This window comes from Podarcis gaigeae, assembly GCF_964106915.1.
Source record: "Podarcis gaigeae genome assembly, chromosome: 13".
NCBI classification, from domain to species: domain Eukaryota; kingdom Metazoa; phylum Chordata; class Lepidosauria; order Squamata; family Lacertidae; genus Podarcis; species Podarcis gaigeae.
In genome coordinates, this window is record NC_139689.1 from 40,284,782 (window position 1) to 40,296,938 (window position 12,157).

At 44.0% G+C, this 12,157-nt stretch overlaps 1 protein-coding gene across 1 annotated transcript; it reads right to left on the reverse strand.

Annotated features, from left to right (window-relative positions):
* Positions 1-280: 280 nt before the first annotated feature.
* METTL16 (methyltransferase 16, RNA N6-adenosine) lies at positions 281-12,157 on the reverse strand. The gene is made up of 9 exons (XM_083709442.1): positions 11,675-12,157; positions 9,385-9,587; positions 7,817-7,957; positions 6,818-6,933; positions 6,216-6,358; positions 5,321-5,390; positions 3,449-3,538; positions 2,035-2,208; positions 281-1,913 (listed from the first exon to the last, which is right to left on the reverse strand). The coding sequence occupies exons 1-9, from the start codon at positions 11,800-11,802 to the stop codon at positions 1,203-1,205; spliced, it is 1,776 nt and encodes a 591-aa protein (XP_083565568.1). The 5' UTR covers positions 11,803-12,157; the 3' UTR covers positions 281-1,202.

Genomic DNA, 12,157 nt, shown 5'->3' on the forward strand with positions numbered 1-12,157 from the left:
TCCTCCCTTACTTAAGAGAAAGCCTCCATCCCAAAGGTGTGTTCTTGCAGTAAAGTTCCTTACAACACAGTTTGCAGAAGAATCCAGCTTAGGCCCAATGTTCACAAGGTAAGAGAGAAGAAATAACTGCTATATATATATATATAAAATCAAACAGCAAGCACAGAGCAACTAGAGGGATGACTAGAACTGCATGAATTGTACACCAGATGGCAGTAGGGAGCTTGAAGAAAGAGGTGCAACATTGCATAATTCGTTCACCTGAAAAAAGAACAGCAGCTTTTAAAAAATATTTTATTATGTGATTTTTTAATATAAAAAATCAATATATCACATCATCATGTAGCTTAACACAGTCAATTTTGCTCTCTTTATAATATCTATTTTACGGCACTCAAATTCTTCCCAACTTGAAAAAAGTTTAGGATGTTTCACCTGGCTCTAGTATGTCACACATGCTTGCCAAGTCTCTAAAGCGTCTTTATATATTTTCAATCCATCCCATAATTCTTCGTAACTTGTACCTGAATACCCTTTGGTGTTCTGGTTCTTGGCTTACCAAATGGGGGTTTGAGTGATACAAACCAGAGTTTTGATTTCAAATGTAATGGTTAGCCAAGGATCATAGTTTGCTGCGTATTATCGGTAGAGGAACAAAGCAGGAGTAATCTAGGCATTCAGGTTAAATTGTTCATCATCTCACTTTACTGTGACTTGTGAACACAGCTGCTGACTCATGGTTGCCAATAAAATCACTTGTCAAGGGAAACGGGACACATACAACTGTGGAAAATTTCCACTAAGCACATGGAAAAGCCAATGAAGAATCCACAACAACATTGCCTTTTTAAGGTAGACACAGTGCTGCTTTCTAGTATCTCAACAGCTAAAAATTTGTTACACAAAATGCGTAGGATCCAGGATTATGTTAGTTTGCACTTAGTTCCCACTGAAGTCTGTGCAACTTAAGTCATGAATGAATTTTCACATTGGTGTCAACGAGTACTAAGTGTACCTAGTCCAGTCTGGATGCTATCCACAAATTATTTCCAAGGCGTTTATGAATTTCCAGAACTTCAAACTTCACAAGTGATTTAAAAATAGCCACTTTTCATAGCAAAGATGTCCTTAAATATATGCTAACACAAAAGCCATGATTACCAAAATAAGGCTAACATAATGTTCCTCATTCACGTAGATCCTTATGTTGTGGCCAACCGAAAAATTTGGTTCTTTAAATAGGTACACAGCTGGTTCATTAAGTCTCTGTTTTGCCCCTCAACCCAGTGCATTTCTACTAAAGAATCATCCCCTTCTTTCTTCACAACTAACATACACTTGAAGAGGAACCATTCACTAGAGACGTTGGCACCCTCTCCAATTTCAATACCTAGGCAACCAGTGCCAAAGTCCTTGGACCTCTCCTCTTTTCCATCACTGGAAACTTCTAAGCTTGCTAAAACAACAGCCGGTTCCTCTGCTTGGCTGTTTTCTTTGGTATGTCCCTCGAGGTTTCCTTCTTCAGTATCAGGCGCGCTATTCAGTCTGCCATCCTCTCGTGACTCAAGGCTGCAACCAAGTCCCGCCAATGCCTTTTCTGTGGATTTGTCTTTTCCATCATCTGTGGACCTACCTTCGTTGTCTTCCCCACGCCCACCTCTGTCATCTTCAGCAAGTCCTTCTTTGTCTTCTCCAGCAGGCTCACCTTGGTCGCCTTCAGTGATGTTACTTGCATCGTTCAGGTTCTTTCCTTCTGTTGTGGCTTGGAGGAAATCCACAGAGGCTCGAGGAAGTTCGCGCAGCTGCCTGACACGATCCCTCTTCTTTCTCCGCAAGTGAATCCAGGAGTTTTCTACAGCTGTAAGGAACAAACTGATCTCGTCTTTCCCGCAGGGAATGCATTTGTGCTGAACCTATTGAAGCAAATGCGCAGAGAGTTTTAGTGTGATTCGCTGGTGTAAATTTGCTGCTTCCTGAAATGGCATCACATTTAAGAGAGGAAAGCAAAGGAAGAATTGTTGCAGTTACTATTACCTTCAGGTCAGTGAGGATTTTTCTAATCCATGCTGCAACTACTGCCATCCCTTCAACAGCATCAATCCCCACTGAGGAAGCTTTAGTAGCTAACTCATTGGCTGTAGACGCCAAGACTAGGAATGTGATTGGTTTCCGAGGCTTCTCTAGCTTTCGTTTCTTAGAAGGAGGCGACTGAGGGGGAAAGAGGAAATGGAATAATTAAAAACCTAAAGAATAGTAATGCAGTATTCAGAACATGAATAGAAAATGTGTAAACAGTTAGGGACGCGAGTGGTGCTGTAGTCCCCACTGAGTCTAGGGCTTCCCAATCAGAAGGTCAGCGGTTTGAATCCCCGCGATGGGGTGGGCTCCCGTTGCTCGGTCTCAGCTCCTGCCAACCTAGCAGTTCGAAAGCATGTCGAAATGCAAGTAGATAAATAGGTACCGCTCCAGCGGGAAGGTAAACGGCGTTTCCGTGCACTGCTCTGGTTCACCAGAAAGCGGCTTAGTCATGCTGGCCACATGACCTGGAAAAACTGTCTACGGACAAACGTCAGCTCCCTTGGATAGTAAAGTGAGATGAGCGCCGCAACCCCAGAGTCGTTCGCGACTGGACTTAACTGTCAGGGGTCCTTTACCTTTAAATAATTACTATCAAGATGTGGTGACTTAAGGGGGTTCATGGAAGGAAAATTTCCCATCCCCACACCTCAATAACACTCTGTGCTACATCACATGATGTTCAGGAGTGCCCCCCCCGAATAACATCTTGGGGGGCACAGGTGGCTATAGAGAGAAGAGGTAATAGGAAATATTCCTTCTGTGAACTTCTGTAAGTTAAGCTTTCTTAGGACCCAAACCAAGAACTACATCGTACAGCAACAGCAGCTAGAATTATGTATGATTAGTATTGGAAAGAAAGAAAATCCCTAAATAGGGGAAATGGGAGAACGTGTAACACAAAAACACAATTATTGCAAAATAAATACATTACATATGGACTGAGGGAGGAAAAAAATGAACTGTTCAGTAGCAATTGGGGGAAAAATTAAACTGATATTGAACAAAGCATGTAATTCAATTTCTGCCAGTTATGTACTATGGTCCAAGAGAATTTCGGACATATGAATCTGATAGTTGCAGTCTGTACATTCACTGACATAGTTGACGTATGCTGTCAAGAAACTAAGGAAGAAGCAAAAAAAAAAAAGGGGGGGGGGAGAAATTTGATTACTTGAGTAATCACTCAAGTAATTTTGTGCAACTAATCAGAGATCTGAATGTGTGTTTATCAAACAGAGGTCTTCTTCACCCCATCCCACCAGGCCTATGTAAATTGCTTTGGAAACTCAGGAGCTTATGAAGCATTAAGGGAGAGTCCTAAGCGATAACACAAGATAACAAATCGCGGGAAAGACACAAGAGCACTTACTGGCACTTTGACATTTTCATAGAAGCTCCAAGCCAGTGCCCACCTCATGGTGCGACCTTGACAGAATTCAGTGTGGGTGACTTTAGGAACCTGCACACAAAGAAAAACAGCAAGCCAGCCTTACGTTTGGGGAGTTATTTCCTTCAGTAACTCGTTACAACTTCAGAGCTGGGACCCCAAAACATCCCATGGGTGGCATTTTACCCTTTTAGCTCAAGAAAGGTGTCTGCAGCCCTTTCCTCCAAAGTCTCTGATCATGGGCAGCATAGACAAATACCTTCTTGTCCAGTTCACAGGGAGCTAATTGAGGCTGGGTCTATAGTGCAGTAGAATGGAGCAGGAACAAGGAAGGGGGCAGAGTAATCTGGAGGCCAGGAAATGCTCTGAAGGCAGACTTCCGGTTCGCTGCAGAGGTAATGGCGGTGCACTCCATGTTGTCTGCTTAAAGGACGTCACGGTTCTGGCGGATAGAGCCTTGGGGGCAAGCGCCAGGGCTAGGAGACCCCCCGAACCCCCCCACAGAGGAGTGGGGGTCCTAGGGGTCTAGCAGAGCATGGGAACTTGCCCTCCTGAGCCCGCTGCCTGATGTTTCTGCGCGGGGGAAAGGAAGAGGCTTGAGTCCGCTCACAGCTCCACCGCACTCTACTGCCAAAGCCACACAACACCACCACAAGCAGCAGATTTTCCGATTAGAGGTAAAAGCCAAATAAAGCATTATAAGAAGAATTAGGTATAAGATGCAGCCACCTTGTTGAAGCTAAGCAAGTCTAGGTCAGGCTAGTTCCTACATGGTGGCAGAGCTTGGATTCCTGTGATTTAAATGAGTTCAGTGGAAGAAAAAGAAGGATACAAACATAAACAGGACTGACTGGGCTACTTCAGACTGCAGATGCAGGCAGTGTTGAGTGCTCTCCCACAGAAAACAACTCCCTGTAGTTAGAAAGCTGGCACAGCAGGATTGGCACACTCTTTTTCTCCTTGCAGGGAGGTGTATCTTTGCTGTTTAACAGACAGGTGGAGCATTGAAAAGGCTACCACTATTTTCAGCTGCATTTTCAATCCAGGTTCTAGAACTTCTGCAAAAGGGGTTCTGAAGGACAGCCTGTCCGGCATCTGCAGCTGGGCTGGGCTGAGGAGCCCTGCTAGCAGCCAAAGGAGGGAGATACATGTCTCGCCATCAACCCCATATTGGTTGTTGGTGAGAACACACCTCTGAAAAGAACAGGTTTTAATGAACAAGGAATGCTGCTACTTTTGTCCACTGTGCATTAAATTCTCGAACTCTGCTGTGTTGACTAAGGTTGGTGTCTTACACACACCTGCCTGGATCTAAGGGCCATTGCAGTCGGTGGGACCGCCTTTCAAGTAGTGTATTATACCCACCCACCCCACTCACATGAAAACAAAGACCACCACAGCCAACCACAAATGAACAACCACACCCTAGGCCAACCCCAACCTCTCTTACCACCAAAGGAACACAAGCGAACAACAAAGAACTTGCACTAGCAACGCTGACACCAAACCCTACATATAGTAATTAAAATAGAAACATCGTCACCCGACCCCACTCCCACCATCTCTCCCCCCTCCAACTCTTTCCCCCTTTTCTTCCTAATGTCTCAACAAATGAGACTGATTTGTAAAAATGTTACTGGGGGGGGGGGGGGAATACGAGAGAGACATTGCAAACACTTTTGTAAATCAAGAAAATCTTTAATAATAATAATAAAAGTAGTGTGTTAGATCGATAGGGGTGCCAGGTTCTGCAGCCTGCCAGTGGAAAAACCATTTAGTATTTCACACAAGTGGAACTGCAGCTGTGAACAGATGTAATACAGATAGTTGCGATGTGTTTACAGAAATGCTTACCCCATGGACCCGAAGCTCCTCTTTCAGGGGTGCCAGGCTGCACTTCTTCCCCAGCATGCAACTGTACCACCTGCAGTAATGAAAGACATTTCAGAACCTAAGAGTTTAGAAATCAGAATAAGCTCTCAAAACTAGCCTCTTAGGGGGTTCAAGTTTCAGAACACAAAGGTCTCATGATCGCCAATTTAAAAAAGGAAAATGCTTTGAGGAGCAACTGCAGACTCTATTACAGTCATGGGTGAACCATGCTCCAAGATTTGGAAATAACGTTAAGAGCGCACCTTTTCTTCCTCCTACTAGAGCAAAACAGCTGCTCAAAGCCAAAGCCCAACAACTTTATTCCAAGCCCTGGAGTTCGTGCCACATCACAAATAAATTTTAATCAGTGGTTTCAGTTGTATAAATCATCAACATTATGATGATGATTATTTTATTTTATTTCCTATGAAGACTGGAGAGGATTGATTTTTTTGCTTTTAATCTACGGTGAAGATACTGATATTCTCGTTATTATGTGCGTATTTTAAATGATTTATTTTTTATTGTTAATGTTGGAGTGTGATGGCCTTTGGCTATAAACAACAAGTTTTTTATTTGATTTATTTGATCCAGCTCCAAGGGTCTTCTGGCAGTTCGCTTACTGCAATAAGTAAAGTTACAGGGAACCAGGCAGAGGGCCTTCTCGGTAGTGGCACCCTCCCATCAGATGTCAAGGAAATAAACAACTATTTGACTTTTAGAAGTCATCTGAAGGCAGCCCTGTATGGGAAAGTTTTTAAAGTTTGATATTTTATTGCGTTTTTTATGTTTTGTTGGAAGCTGCCAAGAGTGGCTGGGCCAACCCAGTCAGAAGGGTGGCATATAAACAATAAAAATGTTATACTTAAATTCTTACCGTAATCTTTTTTTAAGCTGTAGGCTATCGTGGATTATTCTCTTGACAAATTCCAGCTCTCCTCCTTCAGCCATGATCTCAGTGATCCCTCCAGTGTTGACAGAGCTGGGAGGGGGTCTTCTGGGATTACGAGAATTTACTCCCTGGCAAAGAATGAAAGTGGGCATCATTACCTCTTAGATTGCTTCCGTAGCCATGCAAACTGCCTGTATGAAAAACTTTACAGATGCTTAGGTTCTTCCACCTCTCCCAACTGTCTTCCTACACAGCATCAAATTACAGTGGTACCACGGGCTAAGTACTTAATTCGTTCCAGAGGTCTGTACTTAACCTGAAACTGTTCTTAACCTGAAGCACCACTTTAGCTAATGGGGCCTCCTGCTGCTGCCGCACCGCCAGAGCACGATTTCTGTTCTCATCCTGAAGCAAAGTTCTTAACCTGAAGCACTATTTCTGGGTTAGCAGAGTCTGTAACCTGAAGCATATGTAACCCGAGGTACCACTGTATACTTCAAGCATTTCAGCTGTGAAGGGGCCTTTCCAGAATGAGCATGTGTCAACACAAACAGAAGCCCAGGGCAGAGGATCAGCAATCAACATACCTTTGCTTCCAGCTGGTTGGCAAAAAAAGGAGGGTTGCACATGCAGAAATCATAGACGACCCCAGACTCTTCTTCCAAGGCATCCAGCAGGAGTGTCTTTTGTGGTACTTTAACCACTGCAAGAAAAGGAAGCACAGAGGGGGAAAACCAGACATTTGCTTACTTTCAACTGAGCTTCTAGAAATCGTGATATGCTACTTCAGACAAAAAAGACAAAGGCAACCCACTTTTATAAAGGTGGAAAGCTTAATATCATAACCATAGCACAACATGTTGGCCGCATCATAGACATTCACAATACAAATACTATTATGTCACTATTGTTAGACCTCATAAAATAGTTGCTCACTTTTCCAACGGTGATTGGAGATCCACTTCAGTAGCAAAAGCTGAACAAGCAATCCACTTTGAGGAGTAATACACCAGATCTCTGCTGTTGCTATGCTTTCTCTTAGATCTCTTCCTGCCAGCCACCCCCTTCCATTCTCTTTTAACCTTTTCCCCTTTTTTCTTTCTCTGATCTTTACAGGTTGGGATGATTGGAAAGGCGGTTAGGAATTTTGGGGATTGTTTTCTTATCCGTTGGGACTAGTCTCCAACAAAAATTCAAGGTGGGGGAATCATTATATACAGTGGTACCTTAGTTCCCGAATGTCTTGGTTGTTAAACAAATCGACTCTTGAATGCCACAAACCCGGAAGTAAGTGTTCCAGTTTGCGAACGTTTTTCGGAAGCCGAACGTCTGATGCGGCTTCCAATTAAGTGCCGGAAGCTCCTGCAGCCAATTGGAAGCTGCGCCTCGGTTTTCGAACGGTTTCAGGAGCCGAACAGACTCCCGGAACGGATCAAGTTCGAGAACCAAGGTACCACTGTATAAACAAAACTCTCTGCTTCTGTACCCAAATGAACAGCCCCAAAATAATGCAATGCATGGCTAATTTTGCCTGTATGCAAACTACTTTGCAGAATAAGATTGGGACAAGAGGGATACAATGATACCTTTTATAAGCTTGGATAAGTTGTTTTGCTCCACATTTTTCTTGGCAAAGCTGAAACACACATCATCCACTTCTGTTGCAATGAAATACCATCCATTCAAAGTTGCACCAAGTAATGGGTAAATACAAGATGCACCTGTTCCTGCAACACACCCAAGAAAAGTGCAAAAGTTAAAACACTGCAGAGCACTCAAAATATACAACCCAGAATGCATTTTCTAAGGATCTATCTATCTATCTATCTATCTATCTATCTATCTATCTATCTATGAATTTTACCAGTTGGCCAGCAAGTACTATTAGGTAGAGCATGCTAAATTACTTTCTACTTAGTGCCACTGTTTGAGAAGAGTATTTCCTATTCCACAAAATACCTTGCAACACTTAATACTTCACAAGCAGGCAAAATAAGGCCAGTAAAGAACTGACACACCACAGACAGACAGAGTTTTCAATCCAGCCAGAACATTCAGTGTTATTCTTTGCACTTCTGCTGTGAAAACTGTCTGTTGCACTTCACAGGATGTCAACAAAACAATCTTGAAAATCAGAGTTAGGGTGCAGTCCTATTCCCGGATGTGCTAGCTGTGGAGCCATGGCGTATGATGAAAACCCTGCTGCACCAGCATAACCCCACATAAACCTCAACCACTGAAGATACACCAACAAAACTCCACCAGCAAAGTGGGAAATTGGGGAAGAAACCTGGGCAGGATATGGCAAATCCTCTAACCCAGGCACCCCCAACCTGTGGCCCTCCAGATGTTTTGGCCTACAACTCCCATGATCCCTAGCTAACAGGACTAGTGGTCAGGGATGACGGGAATTGTAGTCCAAAACATCTGGAGGTCCGAAGGTTGGGGGTGCCTGCTCTAACCACCCCTGCCTTGCCACAACGCTGTCCCCAAAAGAACTTTGTGAATGAAAAATACTCCACTGGGCTGTATGGTCAAAAAGCACTTACTCCTTCACAATGGATTCAGACTAAATCTACATCCTGTCAGAGCACACCCACAGAAGGACATAAACCCCTGAAAGGGAGAAAGTAACAAAGGCAAATGTGGCTTCATATCACATGCATGAGAGTTGATGCGGGAAATCTTTGGTGATCAAAACTATGTAGAAAGGACATTTTGTGTGAACTTTACAATTTCACACAAATAGCTTTGCAAACACCTGTCTTCTTAAAACTCTTATAGGTATCCTCTCTCAGGACTCCTGGACATAAACAACAACCCCAATTCATTACATGGGAGGGCACTATGGTGTCATTTTTGCCTGGTGGGTTTTGTATGGGGAGGGGGACATCACAGAGATGTCTCCCCATTGATGGGAGTGGGCTGGATGCCTGGTTATCATGGGAGCATAGACAGTCCGCTCCCATTATATGCTGGGGTGTGTGGCTGATGCTCTGCTCTGTGCTTTTTGTAATAGCATTCCCCCACCCAACTTTTGTGCTGGGAACTTACAGGACAAAGGCTAAATTATGGCGCTATTGTGACAACACAAGTGGCCCACGTGTGTAGTGGGACTTAGGACTGATCTGCAAGTCACCAACATATAGCATACCTATGTCTATTCCCCATGTAGCTGAATCTTTAGCAGCAGCGTCCTGCTGAGCAATCAGATCTTCGACCCAGTGGATATAGTTAAGCCTCAAGGGAACAGTCGGAATGAGCCTTTCCAAAGGTATGTCAATTTGTAGTCCAAAGTCTTCTTTCAAGAGGGTGCATGTTAAGGCTCTCACCGCTTCTGGATCCTTGAAGTTCACACTGAAAGGCACAAGATAATACGTAAGCTGAAGAATTCCTGTTTTGCATCAAGGAACATAGTGTGGAATGCATGCACTACAGATGCCAGACTTGGCTATGTTCACTCTTGCAAATAAGAACAGCAGGGAATTTAAAAGGAAGGAAAAATCTTTGAGGCCTTGTTGTTCAACCCAAGCCTCACCACTCTACCCGGTACAGAAAGCTGGCTGGGCCAGTAAGTTTCCAGAGGTTAAAAAGCTGTTTCAGTGGAGGTGGTAAGAGAATAAAGATATCCACTTGGGGGCACTAATGAGGAGGAGCTCGGTTTGGTGCGCTGTGGTCAAACCTCTCTGCGAAGGAAGGGGCTTCCCTCCTCTGTGGCTGGAATGGAAACTGCAAACTACTAGTCTCTTAGTGCAGTGTTTCCCAACCTTGGGCCTCCAGCTGTTTTTGAACTACAATTCCCATCATCCCTGACCACTGGTCTTGCTAGCTAGGGATGATGGGAGTTGTTGTCCAAAAACAGCTGGAGGCCCAAGGTTGGGAAACACTGTCTTAGTGATCTACAGTGGTTCCTCTAGTTGCGGACTTAATCCGTTTCGGGGTGTCATTTGCACCCCGAAAAGTTCGCAACTAGAGTGCCTCTTCCGCGCATGTGTGCAGAGCGATCGAGTGCTTCTGTGCAGGCGGTGAACCCGGAAGTAAACACTTCTGGGTTTGCCACATTTGTAAGCTGAATGTCTGTAAGAAGAGCGGAGGTATGACTGTAGTAACATTTGTGGGCTTATTTCCAAGGCTGAACCAGGCCTGTGCCTGCAAATGAACATGACGCATATCATAAACTTGAGGTTATGCCGGTAGAGCATAAGACACTTAAACTCAGTAACGTGGCTTTGGACGCCACGTAGGGTAAAAAGATTCCTGCATTGCAGCAGGTTGAACTAAATGACCCGGTGGGGGGGGGCCTCCCTTCCAACTCTACAGTTCTGTGATTCCTCCTCCTCCTCCAACCCCCAAGTGGCTCAAGTTTTTGGATGCAGGGCAAAAAAACCCAGAAAAAAATTTGCCTTTTTGCTATAAAAATAATACTATTATTTTTGTATGGAATAATATGCAGTTGTAAATATTGACAATAGGACCCATGGGGGGGGGGGGGAGTCTCAAGATTCAGAGTAATCTCTATACAGTGGTACCTCTGGTTACGTACTTAATTCGTTCCAGACGTCCATTCTTAACCTGAAACTGTTCTTAGCCTGAAGCACCACTTTAGCTAATGGGGCCTCCCGCTGTTGCCACACGATTTCTGTTCTCATCCTGAAGCAAAGTTCTTAACCCGAGGTACTATTTCTGGGTCAGCTGAGTCTGTAACCTGAAGGTATGTAACCTGAAGCGTATGTAACCTGAGGTACCGCTGAATATGGATATGCATTTGGAATGTTATAAATTCATATCTGTAAAATCAAATAAAAATGATTTCATTTCTCCCCCCCCCCCCAGTTTTTAAATGCTTTATCAGTTGAAAACTTTGTAACAGAAATATGCAATAGATATTATAGACAAAATACAAAATAAACAATAAACCATTATTCATCCTTTAACTAGTACTTGCTTTGTACATCCATCAGTGATTAAATTAGACAAGACTTCCGATCTTCCCCTTGTGCTCCTGAATTAATTTCCTTAAATATGCGCTTAAACTTTACTTAATGTTATTTGACTTAATATAAATTTTATTTTATAAAATTATCCTACTTACACACCGAAGCTCAATCAAAACCTGCCAACTTTTGACAATGTTCTTTTACATATAATCTGCATATATCCCACTCTCTGATAAATTTTCCATCTGTAACGTCTCTTAACCTTGCTGATAATCTTGCCAGTTCAGCGCACTCTCTCATTTTGTTTTGCCATTCTAATTTAGATGGAAATATCCTCTCCCTTCCAGCCTTTTGCGATTAAGATTCTGGCAGCAACTGTAACATACATAAAGATTCTCCTGAAACTTTTTTTAAAAATTGATTTCAAATAAATAATAATATTTTTAATAATATTACAATTTTATACCGTATTATACAGAATACATACATATGCTAATGAAAACTTACCTCACCCTCCCGGACAAATTTATCTGCACGTGTTGTTTAAATTCCGGGTACTTGGACGCCAGGTAAGCGAAATCCGGCGGCTTGTCCTTGTATCTGTTTCTGGCGTGCATAGATTTGTTGAGGGCCATCCCGGGGCCGCGGAGGGGAGCGCGGGCCGGACGGGGGGTGGCTCTGGGAAACGAAACACCTGTTGGCAGGTAAAGGCGCCCGCGCAGCACGCGCGCGTCTCGTGCGCGAAAAGGCCTGCGCTGCCGGTACCTCTCGCCCCTCAGGATGCCGGGCCCACTCAGCAAGCAGTCCTCGCAGGAGATGCGCCGCGTCGTCGTCGTCGTCCCCGGACGCCAAGGCGAAGAAGTTGCGAAGGAGCAGAGAATGGGAGAGAAGTCCGAGAGTTGTAGGCGGTCCTGCGCTTCCGGTACAGCCGTCACCTCACACACAGACACAGACAGGAAGTCAGGCGACGAGGGGTTGCTGTGCCCAGCT